The following is a 20,255-nucleotide window of genomic DNA, read 5'->3' on the forward strand; positions in this document are numbered from 1 at the left end:
CGTCACCCCCAGGCTGGGGCTGAGCGTGGGGAGCAGGCCCCGGCCTACAACCTAATCCCTACGTGCAAGATAAAGAGAAAAAATAATAATATATTTAAGTTTTTACAATAAAAAACAACCACCAAGACAAAACCATAGCAGCAATTTCCCAATTTATTGAAACTGATTGATTTTTGCATGTCTGTCTAAGCTAAATCCCATCACAAAGTAAGGACTAACCAAGAGGCACGCGTCCGGCGTGCCCGGGCCGACGAGAAACCGGGAGATCGACTAGAAAATAAAGCTCCTATTTACCCGAACTACATTTACAGAAAATCAGTACAACACAGCCATGTTCTCCCACCGACTTCTGGGTACTAAAATCTCCTCAACCTCCCCCAAAATATTAAAACACGTCTTCAATACAAACACAGGTTTATAATAATTAATATAAAGTCAGTATAATATAGAATATTCCCAGCAAAAAAAAAAATATAATCAACAATCTTCAAACACTGTCCTTTTTTGTTTAGCTTTATTTTTGTAGACAGGTTTAAAGCACGTTGAAAAATAAATATATATATGAAAGCATACACACAGCACTCTTACTATGCGGAACTGAAAGAAAAAAAAGGCAGAAATTCAAAACACAATAATCTAAAAAAATAAAAAGAACCATGAAGTATGGCTTTCGTAGGAGTTGCACATGTCACAGAATGAGCGAAAATAAGGTTATCTTTCCTAATATTGCAAAAAATTCCAGTTTTTGCAGTATTTTCATGGAGTTTCTTTCCTAAAGAGCGACGTGCAAACGGGGGGGCTCAGTGGGACACCCCGAGCCCCCCAGCCGGGTCGTCGATCCCAAACCCCACCACGACGCGGGTTTCGCTTTGGAAAAGCGGAGGAGTTAAAGGCATGAGCGGAGAGGAGGAATCACACGGGACCTGATGCTAGAGCGGGTTTCCTTTTGTACAAAAAATCTTCCTTTTGGAGTCCAAACCATTAATTTTTGATTAATAAAAAGGAACAGGACAGTCAGTGCAGCCCTCCGTGAGCCGCAGCCCCCTCTCACCCCCCCCCGCAGAGTCACGCCGTAGCTGCGAGGCTTGAGGGTGACCTTAAAACATACAAAAATGGGTAATTTATGATTTTTAAATAGAATTTTTGGAAACACCACCTTGACCCACGGCCACGCCAGGACCTCGCTGTCGCGTTAAGGACGTTCTCGAGGGCAGCAGCAGCCCCCGGCCCCCTCGGGCAGGACTCGGGGTGCTCCTCGGGGACGTCTTCCAGAGGGTGAGGGCAGGACGACGCTGTTCGCACCCCGTTCTGGGTGAGACGGGCACAGAGCATGGCTTGAAATGCTCTTTGTGCTCCTGGCACACCTTCATATTTAAAAAAAAAATGAGGATAATAAAGAAATTCACGGAGGGACATTTACAGGGATGTACGAACGCCTCAAAAAAATTAGTCGCAAGTTATTGAGACCAAGTGTATCAATTTTTTACCTATAAGGGAGTTATTTTTTTTTAACTAAATCTGTATATATATACACACACACACACATATATATATATATTTAGAAAAAATTAAAAAAAGGGAACCTCAGTGAAGTATACAAAGCCCTGAAGGGAAATACAAAGAGCAGACACTAGAGGTGACTCGCAGACCAGGCAGGACGAGGGGGTTGGTGTTTGCATCTCACAGAGCAGGAGTTTGCATAGGCAGCGGGGCCAAGAGCTCCGCTCACACGTGGCGACTGATTAAATGCTATAAAGTTTCAGCATTTAAAAAAGAAAAAAAAAAAAAAAAGCCCGAAATTCCTTTTTTTGAACCCAAGCGCTCGCCGGAGCACCGGAGTTCAAAGGCTCGTTCCTGCGTTTCCAAACCTGTGCCCCTCCCTCAAACAAAGCACTTAAAATATATGTCAGGTGTTAGAAGGATTTTATTTGTATATAGTGTGTGTTAGTAAGCTAGAAGCATGTGCTAGATGATAACGGTAACATCGTAAAAGTCAGCTTTTACGTGGATTTTCTGTTTTTCTCTCCTTTTTTTTGATTTATTTTTTGCATACTCGGCTCGAAGAGCTGCAAAGTGGCACTTTGAGGGAGTGCCCCTAAAAGCCACCTGGCTTTACTGCCCCCCCATTGGAAAAAAAAAGGAAAGAAAAGGAAAAAAAAAAGAAATTATAAAATATTTCCTGCGAATTAAAGCTCAGCACCCCATAACTCATTACAGAAATCGAGTCACACGAGGGTGGGGATGGAGCGAGGAAGAGGAGGACTTGGACCACCATCTGCTCCTCCTCAGAAGGTCCGACGGGGGATGCACACACGGGCAGCGGAGCAGAGGGGCGAGATGGAATGTCACAGAAACCGAGGGGTTTTGAACGGTTTGGGGTTTAAAATTTTTTTTTAAAATAGATTTTTACATATAAAAAGCAAAGCTACAGGTTATCTTTGAAGTACTGTATGTATTTGTCTACATGTAACAGGGGAGGCTGCAAGTTCAGGGCCTCAGACACCCCCTACCCCCCTCCATATTTACAGGATAAATGACAATAAATACAGAGCCCGCGCTCCAAGGGGCCAGGCAGGGGGACAGAGCAGCCACCTCGCCCCGGGACCCCCCCAGCCGCTGGGGAAAACGCACAGGAAGGTCCCACCGTACGCTGCTGGGTTTGTTTATGCCTTTGTGAAGGCAGCAGGAGGGCTTTGCAAGCAGCTAAAATGCAAAATTAGATTTTTGCAGTTTAATAAAACTGTTTCTGCGCGACCCGACCGCTCTGTTTAGGTATTTAAAGAGGGTTATCCAAGTCCCACCCAACTCCTTCAATCCCACCGAGCAGCAGCAGCAGCAGACGGTGCCCGCGTGGCCCCACGGAGCCAAACGGGGGATTTTAGGGAAAACCCACGTTTGCAAATCACTGACCGACAGAGCAGGAGCCTGGGAGCTGCCGGGGGCTCCCAGGGACGGCGGCCACCAGTGGGACCCGGGGTGACACACGCGGAGAGAAGGGGCGAACGCCCGCAAGGAACCGAGGAGCAGAGATGGGAACCGAGGAGCAGAGAGGCTCCCACCCAACCCTACCACCACGTGGCTTCAATCCTTCGAGATTATTTGCTTCACTGGGATTTATTGTACAACATACTTTTTATTTTCCTTTGCTGGGTGGAACCACGCTCTTCGTCATGGACCACCAGACCTGCTCCACACCCCGCCGGGCTCGCCCTGTCCCACCATGGGGGAAAATAGCACCTTGAGGCGTTTGGCTTTCTGGGAAGGAGTTTTCTTTTCAAGACACCATCGTCAGACATTGTATAAAATTGCTCCATGGCAACGAAAGAGTGAGGTCTTCAGCTTTTTTTTTTTTTTTTCCATTTAAAAAAGCACCAGAAGCAAAGAGGTGAAGGGTAAACCAAGCTTCTCCTCAGGAGCAAGACACTTCCAACGCGTTGTGTTGCTGTTGTCATTTAGGTGTAGCTGGAAGGCGGCAACAGCGGCCGATACAAACAAGGAGAATCCAACTACCTGGAGCAGCCCCACAGAGTCTGTTAGGAGATGCTGGGAGAGGAACCTGGTTCTTATTTAAATAAAAAGGTTTGAAAATTTACATGGAACCAGTGCAGCTAAAGCTGAAGGCGCTCGTCATGAATTAAGCAGGTGTTACGCCTGGAAATTTTTAGATTGGCAAGGAAGAACGATGTACCCAGGTGAAATCCTGGCCCCACCAAAGCCTCCGGGACAGGAGCAGCAAGGTTTCCACCCAGCCAGGATCTCCTCACCTCAGCTTCTCGCCTTTCCCACTTCATCCTGCACTTTGCCAAATGCCTCGTCTTTGCTACGGTTTGCATATATTTACGGAAAAGGCAGCTGAGCAAAGGGAGAAAAGTGAAGATAACTGCAGAGAAGAATGACAGGTAGAGAATTGCCCGTGTCCTTCAGAGCAAAGGGTGCTTCTGGAAGCACCAACACGCATTGCAGCGACCGCAGATAACCAAGGCTGGAAGACGGGACATGGGTAAGACGCCAGTAGGTCCAAGAGGCATCATGATCTTTCTTTGATGGTGACTCTTTTGGAAGCTAAGAATCTAAGACACGGATTGTAAGGCTGTAATCTGACTTGCCTTTTGATCTATTTGGCTCCACAAAAAGTAATAAAAACTCTCTTTAAATAACTTTGCAAAAAGCCTGTATCACCAAGGGAAGCCCTCCAAGACACACATCAATTTGCTTCCACGACATCGGCTTGTAATTCCCCCGCTGCTGGGATTTTAGCACACAAAGTGTTAAAAAAAACAACCACCACAAAAAAAAAAACCTGCTTCGGACACACAAATCTCCGCAGTGTGGGGTTCAGGGTGGGAAGGGTAGGAGGACTCATGCTTCACCCAGCTCTCTACCTCACTTGCATGCAACCTGGCTGGCTCGGCCGGAGCGGCGGCCGTGGTCGGGGCTGTTCACGAAGGGGGAAGGGGGAAGGCGAAGTCAGTCGTGTCGCTGGAAGCGACGCTGCTAAGACAGTATCTGAGTGGAACAGAGAAGGACTTGTTTAGAAAACACAAGAGTTATTTTGCACACATGGACAACCACAAGGCTACTTAGTTTTTCCAACATACTCCTTCCTCCCGCACCCTCCCTCCCCCTACAAACAACAGAGCGAAACAAAACAAAACAAAACAAATCCCTAAGAAATCCAGGTAAAATCCTTGTCGTTCTCCCCAGAGTTGTCCTGCTCCTGCGGAGAGTCGACGTCTTTGTCATCATCTAAAATCACATCATCTTGTGACATTCCCACGTCATCCTTCCACTTGATGTCGTCGTCGTCTCCCATCTCCTCGTCTCCTTCCACTTTGATGTCATCTGGGTCTTCCATGTACTGCCCTTCCCCGGGGTAGCACTCGTCCGGAGACCCTTCCCCACCGTTGTGGTCCAGGTGACCAGCCATGCCTCGCCCGGAGCAGTCGGCGCACACTCCGTGGCGGCGCGAGCCGTGCTTTATCCCCACGCTGGCCGCGGACATGAACACTCGGTTGCACACTTTGCAGACGTATTTTTTATCTTTGCTGTGGACCTGGAAAAGGAGAACGGTCAGAAACGTTAATGCCAACGGAGACGGACTGGGAGCCGCAGGGAAGGACACGCTCCCTGTCCTTCTGCGAAGGCAAAGCCACTGCAGCCCACGATGGCAGTCTGAGATTGTCACGGGCTTTCTGCGTGAACTCAAACCCACCACAGTTATCTCAACCCTGTCATGGTGTCATACAATGGAAAATCCTTTTGAGATTTGTCATACAATGGAAAATCCTTCCCTTTGGGGAGGTTCAGGTTGGACATAAGGAAGCATTTCTTCTCAGCAAGGGTCATTAGCCATTGGAAGGGGCTGCCCAGGGAGGTGGTGGAGTCACCATCTCTGGAGGGGTTTAAGAAAAGACTGGACATGGCACTTAGTGCCCTGGTCTAGTTGCCATGGTGGTGTCAGGACAATGGTTGGACTCGATGAGCCCAGAGGGCTCTTCCAACCTGACTGATTCTGTGATTCTGCTCAAAACGTTCACCTGCTTCTCTCTCAAAGGAAACAGCCAACCCATGCAGCGAGAACTCCTGAATTCCACCACGAGGAGCCTCATCAGGTACTTTCATTTATATATATATATATATATATAAAATACACATATATATATATTCATTTTATTTATATGTAGAATTGTGAAGCTGGAAGGGACCTACAACAATCATCTAGTCCGACTGCCTGACTACTTCAGGGCTGACTAATATATAATATATGTATATTTATTTTCTTTTTTTATATATATATATATTCCTTTTTTTTAATATATATTAATGCCACACTGTGACAGCCCAGGAGCTGGCCTTGGCCAGGGCCCTGCTGCTGGCACTGATCAGCAGGAGACGCTTAGGGAAGCGGTGTAGGAGCAGAGGAGGATCCACCTTGTACTACTCTGTTCTGTGGTTGGTGATTTGGGGTCGTCCTCAGCAAGCCCCTTCGTGCAGACCACCAGCTACCAGCGCCTCTGCGCATGTATCGCTGGTGCTAATCCTTTTTTGAGCTCATTTAAATTTCTTTTCACGCTTACAACGCCTGCAGGAAAGGTTTTGCTGGTTAAACATCCCTTGTGTGGAAAAGCCCTTCCTTTTATTTTAAATCAGCTGCCTGGCGAGGCCAGTTCCCCGCTCCTGCCCCAGCGCGGGATCACCTGCTCTCACAACCACATTCCCCATCACCCTGCGCTCGCTGCTCGTCCACAACACCCCGCCGAGCTAAAGGTATTTGGGAAGAGGACAAATTGACCCCTCTCACCCCCTCGGCCCTCGCTACCGCAGGACATTCGCTCAGGCTTTGCGCTGCGCCGCTCCCGCCCGCGTTCAAAGCCTGCGAGCTCTTCTGATGTTGGCTTCAGGTTCTCCTCGCTCTGAGCTGGTCCCTGTATTCTTCAACTGCATCAAGCACAGTCATTGTATTTTTTTTTTAACTACGTGTCAGCTTTTTTAAAAGCAGCTGGACAGGGCTGGTCAAAGTCATCTAACAGGCTCAATGGGCATCACTCATTTTTTAACTTAGAAGAATGATTTTCAAGCATCAGAAGCTAAATAGGATCATGGAAGCGGTCAAGGGTGGAGAATAAGGGCTGAAGGAGCCACACAAAAGAAGAAATTATTGAACAGGTACTAAACCAACACACAACTGAACTGTTAAACACCTGATCATCCTCCTCCCTCTTCCCCAACACCGACAGTTTAGTCAGCGTATTCTAAGTGAACCCTATTACTGAGCAGAAATTAATCCTATTTCCCTTCTTGCCAAATTAGTAAGTATTTAACATGAGAAAGACCACGTTTGAACTGACTAAATACCGATATTCCAAGGGAGAGGGGGGCAAACGTGCTGACAACATCCTAAATTTCCTGCAGTAATAACTGAGTTCACTGCGGATTTAAAAAAAAAAAATTAAAAATAATAATAAAAAAAGGTCTAGTTGACAATGGTTGGACTCGATGATCCCAGAGGGCTCTTCCAACCTGATTGATTCTGTGTGAAATAGCAGCTCAGCGCACAAACAAAACCACTCTCTCCCATTAAATTTATCCTGCCACCACACAGAAGTATCACTTGAGATGCAAAGATTTTCCAGAGAAAATCTTGTTTTTACTTTAATATTCCAATTTGAAGAAAAGAAGCATTTCTATTCAATTTAAATTTTATATAAGACTATAAAATCATGCTTTTTAATCTGAGTTAAACTAGAATAGTCCCTTTTGTCTTCGGGTTATCAATTGAGGAACTGAGAGAAACAAGGGTTTTGGTGTGTCAAACCTACTTCCCTTTCCTACACGTTATTTTTATAACACGTATTTTTGACGCACACCATCATTCATCTTCACAGATCTACCCGAGAGCTCACGATTAAGCCCCAGAACATCAGACGCACCAGAAATAAGATGACAAGCCAAGCAAAGCGCCCGGACCCAGCAGTTCAATCCTGCCACGAGCCCTCCAGCCCACACGGCTGCTTTTGTAAACGAAGATCACGGTGCTGCTCCCATATAAAATACCCCTTTTCGTAGCTTCATTTCAAAAGAAGCTTCAGATAAATAAGGAAAATGGAAATTTTCTGGGGCCTTACAACAGTACCAAAACCCCCTCCGAATCGCTGTCCTTTTTTCTTCAGCGCAGCCATTCCAAGACACCTCTGAGACGTTCACAGCTCTTTGGAAAGGAAAATAAATCAGTATTGTCAGGGCTGCACTTTTGTCGGGAACTGGCACTAAGGATTTGCAATCCAGCTGGTATTTTCTAAACCAGCTTCACTCCTGACATAAAAGAAGTCATACAGAGCTTCAGACAGACACATATCCTCTCCCGTCTGTGCTCACAAACAGCTGATTTCATCTCCCTGGGTGTGTAACAGAACTTGAACTTGAGACAGAATCACAGAATAGAATCACAGAATCAATGAGGTTGGAAGAGCCCTCTGGGATCATCGAGTCCAACCATTGCCCTGACACCACCATGGCAACTAGACCAGGGCACTAAGTGCCATGTCCAGGCTTTTCTTAAACCCCTCCAGAGATGGTGACTCCACCACCTCCCTGGGCAGCCCCTTCCAATGGCTAATGACCCTTGCTGAGAAGAAATGCTTCCTAAATGTCCAACCTGAACCTCCCCTGGTGAAGCTTGAGGCTGTGTCCTCTTGTCCTGTCGCTGGTTGCCTGGGAGAAGAGGCCGACTCCCACTGCGCTACAACCTCCCTTCAGGTAGTTGTAGACTGCACTAAGGTCACCTCTGAGCATCCTCTTCTCCAGGCTAAACACCCCCAGCTCCCTCAGCCGTTCCTCGGAGGTCAGACCCCAAGTCACCCACCTAGAATGATTTCAGCAGCAAAAAACTGAGAACTAAAATTAATTTGCACATCACCTCAGTTTCACTCCTGGAGGGTATAACGCATCTTCCTGCCGTCCCCACAGCATGTAAAGATCTGCTGCTTCTCATTAGCACAGAAATTTATAGAGCAAGGAAAGGGACTGCACATTTTGTTACACTCAAGCCAAGCTGCATCACTGCTATTAAACTGCCTTTGGATGCAGTCACTTGCAGGGCTGGGATGAGGGAATTAAAAGTTCTTTGTGGCTTTTTGAGAATTACAACCAGGAAAACATAATTACTCTAAGCACGCCTCCTGCAGTAAGATATTCTTTACATTCAACATTTAATAGATAATATAAATATGGAAAAAGTTATTTAAATGACTTCAACGTATCAATTCTTAGTCACTAAAACTGTCGACACTCTTGTGATTTTTTTTTTAATATCTCACTGTATTAGACCCTCACAGCTACCATCCGCAGTATTTAAAAAGAAATACAAGTTTTCTCTATGAGCTTAATTAGAGGGGCAGCAGAGCTTGTTACTGAAATAATTACATAGAAACTATTTGCTCTTCCACAATATCACCTCTACACCAAGCTTTGAGAAACCGCTTTAAGATGGAAAATTAATTGTCCCCTGAAAAAAAAGCAAAGTTTGGCTTAAAAACCTTTGAAAGGTGGGGAAAAAAAAAAAAAGATACTGGGGAAGCCTTCAGAGGAGAAAACAAAATACAGAGCTAAAGGAGACGAAGCTCCTGGTATCTTTAACTGAACAAACACCTTACCAAGGTGTGCCGCTTCATGTGCTCCCGGCGCGTGAACTTCTTCCCGCAGATCTCGCAGGGATAAGGTCTCTCTCCCGTGTGGGATCGCATGTGTCTCTTCAGGATGCACTGATGCATGGCTGAAAAGCTGCAGTACGGGCACTTGAACTTCTTCCTGATGACTGTGAACTCGTTGACTGTAAAAGAGCAAGAAAGACACGCAGGTGACTTTCAGAATGTCTCAAAAGCATCAGTCTTCTCGTTTACTAGTTAAATTAGTTCACTGTGAAATCACACTTTCACCTCTTAACCATGACAATTTTTTTAAATCCTTCTACTATATTATTGCACTGACATTATTAAGGCTAAGAGCTTCAAGTACCTTCATCAGAGCAGCTTTCGGACAAGCCAGCACACAAACATTTAGCGAGTCTGTAACGCATGTTGCCTAATGCTCGTTAAAGAGCAACTAAAGAGGGTTGACAATCTACTATAGTTCTGATTTACTACAATGGAATATCCTAAATATCAGCATCTACAATTCTAACATGATTATTTGTGAAAGGAGTAGCTAGCTGTGAACAGAAGACCACAAATGTAACACCCCGACAGTGCCACGCGCTTTAGTTGTATTTATGGGGCGATGCAAGAACGTCATCCCGCGCCCCAGGAGCACTTCAGCGAGGGTGCAGAGACCCAGGATCACCCAGAAGAAACAGGGCAGTTACAACCACCACACTCTGCACTACCCAGCTCTCAACCAGTGCTACCGCTGCGGCATCTCCTCCTCCAAAGTCCAAGTGCAAGATGCAAAATGCAGCAGGTGAAAACAGTATTTGCTGCTCCCTGAAGACACCCACCCACGACAGACTTGGAAGCAACCGTCCACGTGGGTATGATTTTAAATCTCCACCTTCTAATAATTCTATTGCTTTCCATTAGCATGTTAATTTTCACCCACTTTCCTCCTAATTATTGTCATTTCTCAAAGCAATATATTGTTTACATAACAACGAGGGGGGAAAAAAAAGAAAGCAAGTTCTAATTAATCACCTTAAGTACGCTATCGTGTATGTAAATGGCTTTTGGTAAATGAAAACAGGCTGTGGAGGAGAGCTGAGGGAATCGAGAAATACCAGACCTGCCACACAGCTTCTAACACACCGAGTACTCTGCAATACTTTTAGATGCTCATTGAAATGTTGTCTCCTACAAATGCCCTACTAGCTGAACGCACACCCCACATAATGCCCTGGGAGTTACACTTAAAAATGGCCTTTTTTAAGAAAGTCAGTACTCGGTGTCATTTATTATGTCCAAATTAACTGTTAATGTTCTTTTTTTAAAGTTTACTTTGCCTCATATTTGCAATACAGATAAAACAACGTGAAAAGTAACTACCTTACGTAAAAGTACAAACTACATGATGCTATAAAGAGACATTTTAAACAGGGTAACACCACCCTTCGTAGTCAGGAAAGAAATGTTTCAGGACAAGTTCATCTTAGAATACTTTTCTAAGTAGTTTTTTATTGTTCTAATGCAGAGTAAAAGGCTCAAGACCTTAAAAGTTGCCATTATATAAAATTTGTCTTTGCATTTGTTTTGACTATTTGGGATTAAACACAGCCTCCACACCGGGAACTTTGAGGAAAAAATCCTCCCTTTGATCAGCAGTTTGAATTGGATCTGATAGTCTCATATTCTTTTCTCGTGCTCCCAACTTGCTGCTTTGGCTGCTCAGCCACTGCTGAGTCCAGCCTACAGCTGGTATTTTTTTTTGGTGGCTTGGTGGGGTTTTTTTCAGCACGTTTGTAAAGCTGTCAGTGACGACAGGGGGAGTGAACGCTAGAGAATATTTTATTCCCCCGTCAGTAAGGATTACTCGCTGCGAGCAGAGTCCTGAAGGGCTGGTTTGAAGTGACCACGCACCTGCCCTGCTCGGGAACCTCCTGGAGCAGACGCTTCCCCACGGCCTGATGCCCACAGCCCTGTGCAAGCTCATGTTGAAAACCTGACAACAGGGCTGGGCAGCCCTTCTCCTGTCCCGTGCCTCGCTTCTGATTTACAAGAGTTTTTTGGAAACAACTAGACTATGAAAAGTCTTTAATATTCCAGGAAAAGTATTTTTTGCTTTACCACCTTCTCCTTTGGATGTGACACCCCCTGTCTACACAAGCAGAGGCAAGGAGCCCACTTTTTTCCACAGGAAAGTCTTAAGCAAGTATCAATTTTATGATACAAAGCTATTTATGATGAATACGTTTCTGGTTTAATCTTGTAACTGCTCGAGCATTAGCGATGGGCCGCGCAAACGCGTATATTCCCCGGGATCACTATAAACCTATTACTATGGAGTCTAGACAAGGTAAGCAAGCTCTAAGCTGATCAAGGGAAGTCAAGCGGGGACACGTAACCCTCGCTCCTCCAGCCCAAGGCCACGTCCAGTGCTAACCACCACGAACACTATGTTTGCAGACCACAGCCAGCAGGACGAGCTGCTCAGCAAGTCGTTAACCACCTTGGAGAAAAACTGACACGTAGATCCTCCCAGCAACCAGAGCCCAAGATTACGAAGCAAAAGTGCTTTACAGAAGAGAACACCACAAAATCCCTCCTTTCCTACACCACCAGACTGTGCCTGATCCTGACATTTCCCAGATGACCAGCTGCCTCCTCTCCTGTCCCTTCGCTGTAGGGCTGAGCCACTGCAGGGGCTGGAAAGGCACCTCCAGCCCTTTGGTGCACAACCCGCACCATCGGCACGCCACCTTCATACACTGATAGCCAAGTGTTCTCAACACATAAATGTATTTCCAACATCACATCCATAACACTTTCTGTTTTTAAGATCCCTCACACTTCATATTGCCTGTATTCAGCTTAAATCACTCAATAACATTTTCATCTCCTAGCACGCTTACATTTAAAAATAGTCAGAGGACACTTTTTGCAGCTCTAGTTTTATTGAAAACTATTTTTTTCCACCAAATAGCCACATATTTAGTTCTTGTATCTACAAAAGTAAACACCTGAAAAATAACATTGTTAGAAAAATAACTGCATTGCAGAGGTAACATTTTCACAGTACTGTTAAATAGATGCACCCACGAGTACATATATTTAGTGAACAACATACCAACTTTGGTACAGGTATAATCTTTTGTCTAAATGACAATATTTTATAGAGCTTAAGTATAGCAGCATTAAGGTCCTAAGAAATAATCTCTGACACAATCATCACGACCATTAACAGCAGCACCACAGGTAACGAGCTACTGGGCACAACCATAGGGAGAATAGCACCAAGAAGGGGAGAATGTAAAACAAAACAGTGCCATAGTAAAAAATGTAGGTACTTCAGTTCCCTGAAAGATTTACAGAAGGTGTGTGTTTTTAAAACCAACAAAATAATGCTTGGAAAAAAGCCTTTGGTATTGTCATCTCAAGTAACTTGACTGATCTCACTGAGACTGTTAAGTGAAACAGGCTCCTACAGCCCTGACTTGAGAGAAGGGAAAGCCCCAGGGATTTACTGCCCGGCAGAGCTGGTTTGTATTAACTGTAAACCAATACGTAGTCAATAATCCCTGAAATCCTACACTCATTTGCTTATTATGAAGAATTCACAAACTTGAAGGCAATTCTTGTGCCCTTAATCCGCATTATATTTAACGTTATAAATACCAAGATGCAATTTAACTGTCAAAATTACAATTCCTATCATCTTCCCATGCTGTTTTCTAACAGGAAAATCCTGCTTTTACAAAGAAACTCCGTAAGCCTCTGCTGCGTGACACCCTATGGTTCACACATTCAAACAAACCCTAGTCCTGATCCTGAAGGGCAACACTGGAAATTCTCAGTGCTGAAGTCAGCAAGCACCCAGATGTACAGGCCAAGTAAAATACCACTTAAACCTCTGTTAGAGAGAATTAGTTAACCTGACTATAGAAAAATAGTTCCACGTTGAATTAAATTCTCAACTATGAGCAAAATGAACAAACATGAAGTGTCATTAGCTATTATCACGTGAACGAAGCCTTTTAAAATGCGCTGAAATTATTTTTCCTGACATCTTTTCTGATTCAGACAAATCCTACCACGCTGCTCCCAAATTTCCAGATAAGACTCATTTTGGTCACAACTTTCTCTTCTGGCTCAGCTTTCTCCTTCCTCACTTGCTGTTTGTTTAAGCGCAGAGTAAATTACAAGGCAATTAAACTGACATCGTAACGAGGGAAGCTGACAGACTATGAACTATACCCATTCACAGACAGCCGTGATCCACAATGCCAAACATGTCAATGGGAACAAGAGCAAAAAAAATGAACGTGACTTTGTAAAACAAAAACAAAAAAAAAATTAAAATATTTCTCATTTTTGTCTCCCTGAGATGCAACAATACGATGAGAAAGAACTTTCCTGGAGAACTCTAAAGATCGTTTGCAGAAGCTGCTTTCTCTCCGCTGTCTCTCTTGCACATTAAGGAAAACAACCCCACAAGACAGGCAAGGCTGAAGCTCAAGCTGCCAACAAGTTGTGTTGTACACAGTGCTTCTGGAAAGCACCGCACTCAATTATGCTACTTTCGTTTATACTGTGTTTTTGCATGTAAATATATAGCAAGAGACACAGAAATATTTAATCTTTTTAAAAAATAAATGAATTTCACATAAAAAAATAGAATTACAGCAAGACTTCTCTCCAGTAACAACCATTATTGATTTTGTGTGTGCAACCTAGGTTACAATTAGATCTCCTACGTAACGAGCCTCCTCTCCTCAGTTTCAACAACATACATTCAGTCTGGCCAACTTAATTATATAAAACAAACGAGTCAGAAAAATTTACAGAATTCCTGAAAACCACCACCACACCCCAGTATATTCTTTAAAAAGTCTTAACCGTACTCAAACGCAGCATCAATAAAATACACAAGCCTTGCGACAACTTTCAAGCCCCAATAATACACCCTGTTGCACGTATGAACAAGCAGCATGTTTTTTTCCTTTAAAGGACACAGAAAACCAGACTTACAACAGCTTCCAGGGCTGAGCAACCCAGCGCTTTCACAGCTCCTGCTCTCAAGCTGAAAACCCCTGAAATGCCCCAACTGTCTAATGGACAGAGCACTAGACCACAACTCAGAAGACTGAATTCTACTGTTAATTCGATTGCTAACACGCTCACAAGATGAGGTATGTGATTTTCCTAGGGAACACGAGGAAAACATCACCATTTCTTTTATAAAGCACTTTGAGATCCACTGATAAAAAAAAGTTTAAGGCAGTATAAGCACACAGTATGATCACACCAATAAGATGGCCAAAGTGCCCATTGTATGGACTGACAGAAGTTATCTTCACACAAAAATTGCACCGTGGCTGCAGCTAGAGCACGTGGGACCAGCACATGATCAACCTGAGCAGCTTTGGGGAGTCACTCTACTGTATTACACCTGTGGCACGTTTATTTGCAGCATGAGAACAACGGAACAATGTGCTTTTCCTAGTTTAAAAGGGGTGTCTCATACACCCAACAGTAGCTACGCATCCTCAGGATCCTCGGTTTGTCCTACACTGTCCAAAAGCTCAAAGGTGCCCAGCTGGGCAGAGCCCAGGTAACAGGCCTTCACGTGGTTAGTGAGGTTCTTCTGGGTACCGAAGCCCTTGCCACAGAAGAGACACACAAAAGTACGCTCGCTCGAGTGCACAGACATAAGATGCCGGTTTAAGTCTGTCTTGTCTCGAAACAGCTTGGCACAGTTAGGACACTGCATCTTCTTACAGTTGAAGTGGATGGTCTTTTCGTGCCGATCCATGTTTGATTTCAGAGTGAAGCTCGCGGGGCATCTGGAGCACTGGAAGCGGGCGAGCTGGCCAGGAGGCACGGCGTCAGCCAGGCCGGGCTGGGAGCAGCCAACCAAGTCGAACGGAAGAAGCATGGAGAAAGGATGCTTGTGGATGTGCTCCTGCAGCTCTTCAGCACGCTGGAAAACCCTCCTGCAGAAACCACAGGTCAGCCTCGTGGCCAGGGCTGAATGCAGGAACAGCCCATCGGTGGTGACGTCCGCGTCGTCGCACCTCGAGAACCTCGTATCTAAAATAGGAACACACACACACGCACGTACAAATCAGTGTCTTCTGGCATAAAATAATGAGAATTAAAAAAAATATTTTTTTCTCTACTTACCTGAATCAGAGTTATCAAACTGCCAGAGTGCTAAAAATCCATCATAAGCGGCCTGCAAATGAAAAGCACACTTCAGCTCAGGCAGGCGTTTACCAGGACCCATCTCTGCAGTCAGGGCTCAGACTGCCACCGTCCCATTGCCTTCACCCCGTCCCTAACGGAGCCCTACTCGCCTTCAGAGCTTTCACTGTTGAAGCAGCTGAGTTAACTGGGCCGTATTTTGCAAGACTTGGTGTTTAGAGACAGTAATGACCATGCCTGTCTAGGTTCTGGGTTACTATGCAGTTTTCAGTCTCACTGAGCATCTGTAGCTCCCACTCAGGCCAACGGGAAGGAAACACTGGGTAGAAAAGGGCTAGGAGATACAACAGAGTGGAAAATTTCCCCTTAGCCCTACAGAGCTGCTTTTCCTTTCCACACAGAAAATCCCATAGAAAACAAACACCTTCTGCGTAGTCCCCTTTATGCAATGCTCTCTGGCATTGCTGATCCAAGTTATAAATAAAAGCTGATTTTTTTGTGTGTGTTTTTTTTTTTTCCATAAAGCATTTGCAATATGCCAGCGTGCAGCAGATGGCAACCCTCTATGAGGCAGAGGCACGATGCAGCCTGGGCAGGTCTACCCTGGCTACCAGCCGTTCGTACTGGCTCACTTTGCTCTGAGGTGACTGCAAAGGAAAATCTGTATTTCCACCCATTTAATGGGACTAAAGCCTCATTCAAAAGTATTAAGAGTAAGAAATGCCACAGAAAGCTAGGGATTTTACGTCAAACCCCTGTAATACAGAAAGCCAGCCTGCTTCTAGCCAAATTTAGACAGCTACAAGAAACCCAAATGCAAACAAAGTGTGCAATGGATAGCTGGGGTCTCAGCTATCTTTATGCCATTACTATATTCTTGTATGTAATGTTTTACAAACAAAGGGATTTACAAGAAAAAGGGCATGTATACTTAAAAAAAAAAAAAAAATACAGTTTTTGGAATGTGAGTTCTGTTGAGGTAAAGGCAGAAAGGATCAAATTAGGACAGCACCAGCCCTGACCTCAACACACTTCTAGTTTTGAAATAACCTATATTTAAAAAAAAAAATAAAAAAGGAAGCTAACAGATCAAAGTATAAGGTATTACGGTCTTTCAAAGTACTCCTAACTGGGGAGGATTTGATTAAACAGACACCTTTGCATTTAAATCTCTTTGCATTTTTCCCCACGATCTTACCTGGGTTGAGGAAGGCACCTCTCCTTTTAGCATGGTTTCTGGTGACATTTCACCAGAAGAGCAGATCTCAGGGGGGCTCTGAGTGGCAAGGTGTGATGAAGGCAGCGGGGGAGATGGTGCTTCCACTTTGCCATCCCATTCGCCCCTTGAACGAGTCAAGTTGGTGCCAGGCCCTGGGGAACACAGGAAACGAATCTCACCCACGTGAACGAGCACCAGCTGGTGGGGTTAGAAAAGGCCTTGCAAAGGCAGCGCACCAGCACTCGCAGCTGATCTTCTGTCCCTGGGAGGGAAGGCAGCAGGACAGCGATGCCAGGCTTTTTTTTTTGGTCTGTTTTTTTTTAAAAAACCAGCCTCCCCACCCAAAACGCCTCGTCTGTGCGCGATGTACGTAGCGGAGGTCTATCGCGTGGCACGGGCACTAAAGAGTCCATCGGGAGAAAGAAGCCTGGAGCAACACAACTATCCAGAGCAACGGCATTTCTGAAGGACACCTCTTGGAGAAGCACCGTTTCCAACACGTACATTTCAATCCTTAAGTTAACATACACACAAACTTTATTCTACTACTCACTTGATGAAAACTTCTGCCAAAGCTTCACATCTCAAGATTTGCCCGTCTTGTTTTATTTAATATAGTACCGTTAGTCCTTGATCTCAAAGTGCTTTACAAAAGATGGGGAAAAGTATTCCCTTCGTTCTACAGCTAGCAAGCACAGAAGTTCAAATATTTGTACAAAACTATTCAATTATACCTGACAGTTGTTACATTCTAAAAATTTACTGTAGTTAAAAAGGAAAACATTATTTGTTCGCCGAAGCATCAAACCCCTCTTGCCTACGCTGTAGCAACAGCCAAATGGTAAACGATATTCCAGAAATTGCACTGATAATCAATGACAAATCTATGTACAAATAAAGACTGTGTAATCGAGATCAGCATACGTTACAAATTGTTAAATGAATAATAAACACCTTGACTGAATATCGGAACGACATACTGAGCAGGTTGCTGTTTTTGAAGAGCAAGCAGGCGAAATTAGAAGCAAATACGGCATAAGAGTAAACAAATACATATTTAAAGCACTCTGTGCCCTAAAGGCTTTTTTATTTCTAACACAAAAGAGTCTGATTGAAACCTTTACACATAGAACAACCACACTCTTTAATTCAGCTACAAATAACTAGTCAGAGTTTATACTATGTCCGAATACAACATGCTGGGTCACAACAAAGCATTCGAGCGAGACCGCACAAAGGTTTCTACAAGCGAATAATCCCAAACCTGATTTTTTTATCAGCTATCACAGGAAATTCTGCTTTTGTGCCACGAGCTGGATGTTTGATTTACCTTCCTCCGCTCTGATCGCAGATTGAAATCTTTCACAACTTAAGTTAACTCTATTCAAGTGGGATAACAACGCTTGGAGTTTTCATTCTGGTGGTGCTCCTCTATCGCTGTCATCATTTAAAGGCAGGACAACAAAATTCTAAGCCCCACTAAGTTCAAGATAGGAAAAAAAATGGGGAAAAAGTGACTTCATCAGTATTTCCCATTAGAAACTGTTGCCAGGAATCCAGCTCTCCGGGTCTGTAGCAGAATTCCTGCTTAGCCATCCATGGGCTCCTTTTTTCCCAAACGGATTCAGACTGCCCTCCTTACACTGGGGCTACACACCGTGACCATCGGCAACTTCGAGGCGGCTCCGGGTTGCACTTCCTTAAACAAACGGTATTTTAGCATACAGTGAAGGTCAGCCAGTGGGGTCTGGCTTGATTAATTCTTTATTAGCACCTTTACAGAGTTAGACAGGTTCCTAAGAAACTCTGCACTTCTTAAAGCAAAAGTTAAGGCTAATGAACGAGCAATGGAATAGAGTAAAGGAGAAACAATAAACTCAGTCATCCAACATGAGCCACAAAGATGTACAGCAACAAAGTACAAAGATGATTTTTAAAAGAATAATTAATATTTATTTGGTTTCAACGACTGCAGGTAACACAAGAAGAGAAACCCACATAAATGACCCATACTTTGTACATGAGAACACAAATAGCACCCGAATTTATGTTTTGTCCCATTCTGACTAGTACTGTGAGAAACATTTTTCCCCTCCTGAATGTGTATTGAAATGAATTTTAATGAAAAGGAAGTGACTTCCCTTCACTCCACTTTGCGTACGGAAGATGATGCACTGGTTTAGCAGTATTCACATGAATATAGTTTTCTCTGACAGCTGCACAGTAAACTATTGTGGAAAAGAGCAAGGCAAAGGTTATTATACCTAGTTTAAAATTGCACCCTTTCTCCCCTAAAGCTTCATTTACAACATGCAAAAATTCCATGCCAAACTGAACACCTTCAACTCCCTCTTGGGAAAGTTGACCACTCTGTAAAATGTATTCCTTTAACATCCAGTGCAAGTATAAATTATTGGCTCCAATGAACCGCTAACTAAAAATACCGTATTAGCTGGTTTGCCCAAAAGAAAAGGGCTCTGTGTACCATGTAATCACTTGGACAGCGAGCTTCATAGGAATTGCTTCTATAAACAGTTTCAGTTGCAACAGGGTAAACAGGAAAAGCCAAACTTAGACATATAAAAAAGTTTGCAATGTACTATTCTGAAAATGTGGAAAAGTCACCCTCTGAGGCAGTCAGTCACCCCCAAATCTGAAAGTTTTCTGATCTTTTTTTTTAAATGAGAAAGCAAAGATGAAAACTAGCCAGCTCATTTTCTAACGAATATTAAAATTCTCATTCTCACGATTATACTTGGCAAAAGCAGCTAAAAACACTCAGCTAAAGCCTTTGAGACTTTTGTGGATGTGGTGTAACCGTACGGAACAATGCTACCAAAGTTCAGTATCACAAACGAAATAAGACACACATCATTAAACCCAGAGGCTCAGCAGAACAGCCCCGCTGAAGCTGGACACCAGAAAATAACCCGCTTTTACAGACAAACCATGAAAACATGAAGATGAGGCCAACTGAACCTCTTATGTTGTCTTATCTAAAAGACATCCCCACCACCAAACCACGCAGGTTCAATAACTAACAGTACCCCAGACGACCTCAGCGTTGCCCATGAGTAACTGACACGTACTTTTGTTTCTGCAAAGCCCGCATGTTCTTTAGGTTTCTGACAACGTCAATCTTGACCATAGACCACGAACATCACAAGTTCTCAGAGCCCTTCAGCTGCAGGGTATCCAGCAACTGTGTTCCCCAAATGGCAAGATATTTATATCGTCCCTTTTGGTTTTTAAGTCAGTTTGAACTGGTCACCTTTAGAAATGCTGTACTGACGCTTGACTACATCATAGGGATACAACACCCCCCGCCCCATCCCAGACTTCATTTTCCATCAGCGGAACGTTAAGTAATTTCACACCTTACACAATCGTTACAATATACAATGAATTAGGAAAAAAGAACACGGGGTAAAACGAAAACCTTGGGGTATCCTCTATTAACTTCTACAACAGTATGAGCTACGCGGAAGAAAAATTAAAGCTTGTAATGTACGCAGTTAACTTGGAGAGTAGCATCCCCTTAAGAAATGGCTCATCAGAATTTTAAACATATATCAAGTACTCTTCGGATCTGTCCACCTCCATTAAGCCTTTTCCTCCAGAAAAGAAAAATAAACATGAATGCTGCTCCTCGAGTCAGTTCCTTACTGTATTACTTCGTAAGAGAATAC

The 20,255-nt window shown here is 44.0% G+C and overlaps 1 protein-coding gene across 8 annotated transcripts in view; it reads right to left on the minus strand.

Moving 5' to 3' along the window:
* Positions 1-135: 135 nt before the first annotated feature.
* The window catches only part of ZBTB46 (zinc finger and BTB domain containing 46), a 55,789-nt gene continuing 35,669 nt past the window's right edge, over positions 136-20,255 (minus strand). For 7 of the 8 annotated variants that reach the window (XM_068416222.1, XM_068416221.1, XM_068416218.1 and 4 more), the window contains 5 exons: positions 16,546-16,718; positions 15,327-15,378; positions 14,922-15,233; positions 9,153-9,328; positions 136-5,053 (listed from right to left, as the gene is read on the minus strand). In XM_068416222.1, coding sequence (XP_068272323.1) covers positions 4,667-5,053; positions 9,153-9,328; positions 14,922-15,233; positions 15,327-15,378; positions 16,546-16,718 — 1,100 coding nt within the window. In that variant the 3' untranslated portion in view covers positions 136-4,666. The remainder of the gene's footprint in view (positions 5,054-9,152; positions 9,329-14,921; positions 15,234-15,326; positions 15,379-16,545; positions 16,719-20,255) is intronic. The other variant, XM_068416224.1, reaches the window with a different exon arrangement.

Source organism: Nyctibius grandis, chromosome 19 (genome assembly GCF_013368605.1).
Source record: "Nyctibius grandis isolate bNycGra1 chromosome 19, bNycGra1.pri, whole genome shotgun sequence".
Lineage (NCBI taxonomy): Eukaryota > Metazoa > Chordata > Aves > Nyctibiiformes > Nyctibiidae > Nyctibius > Nyctibius grandis.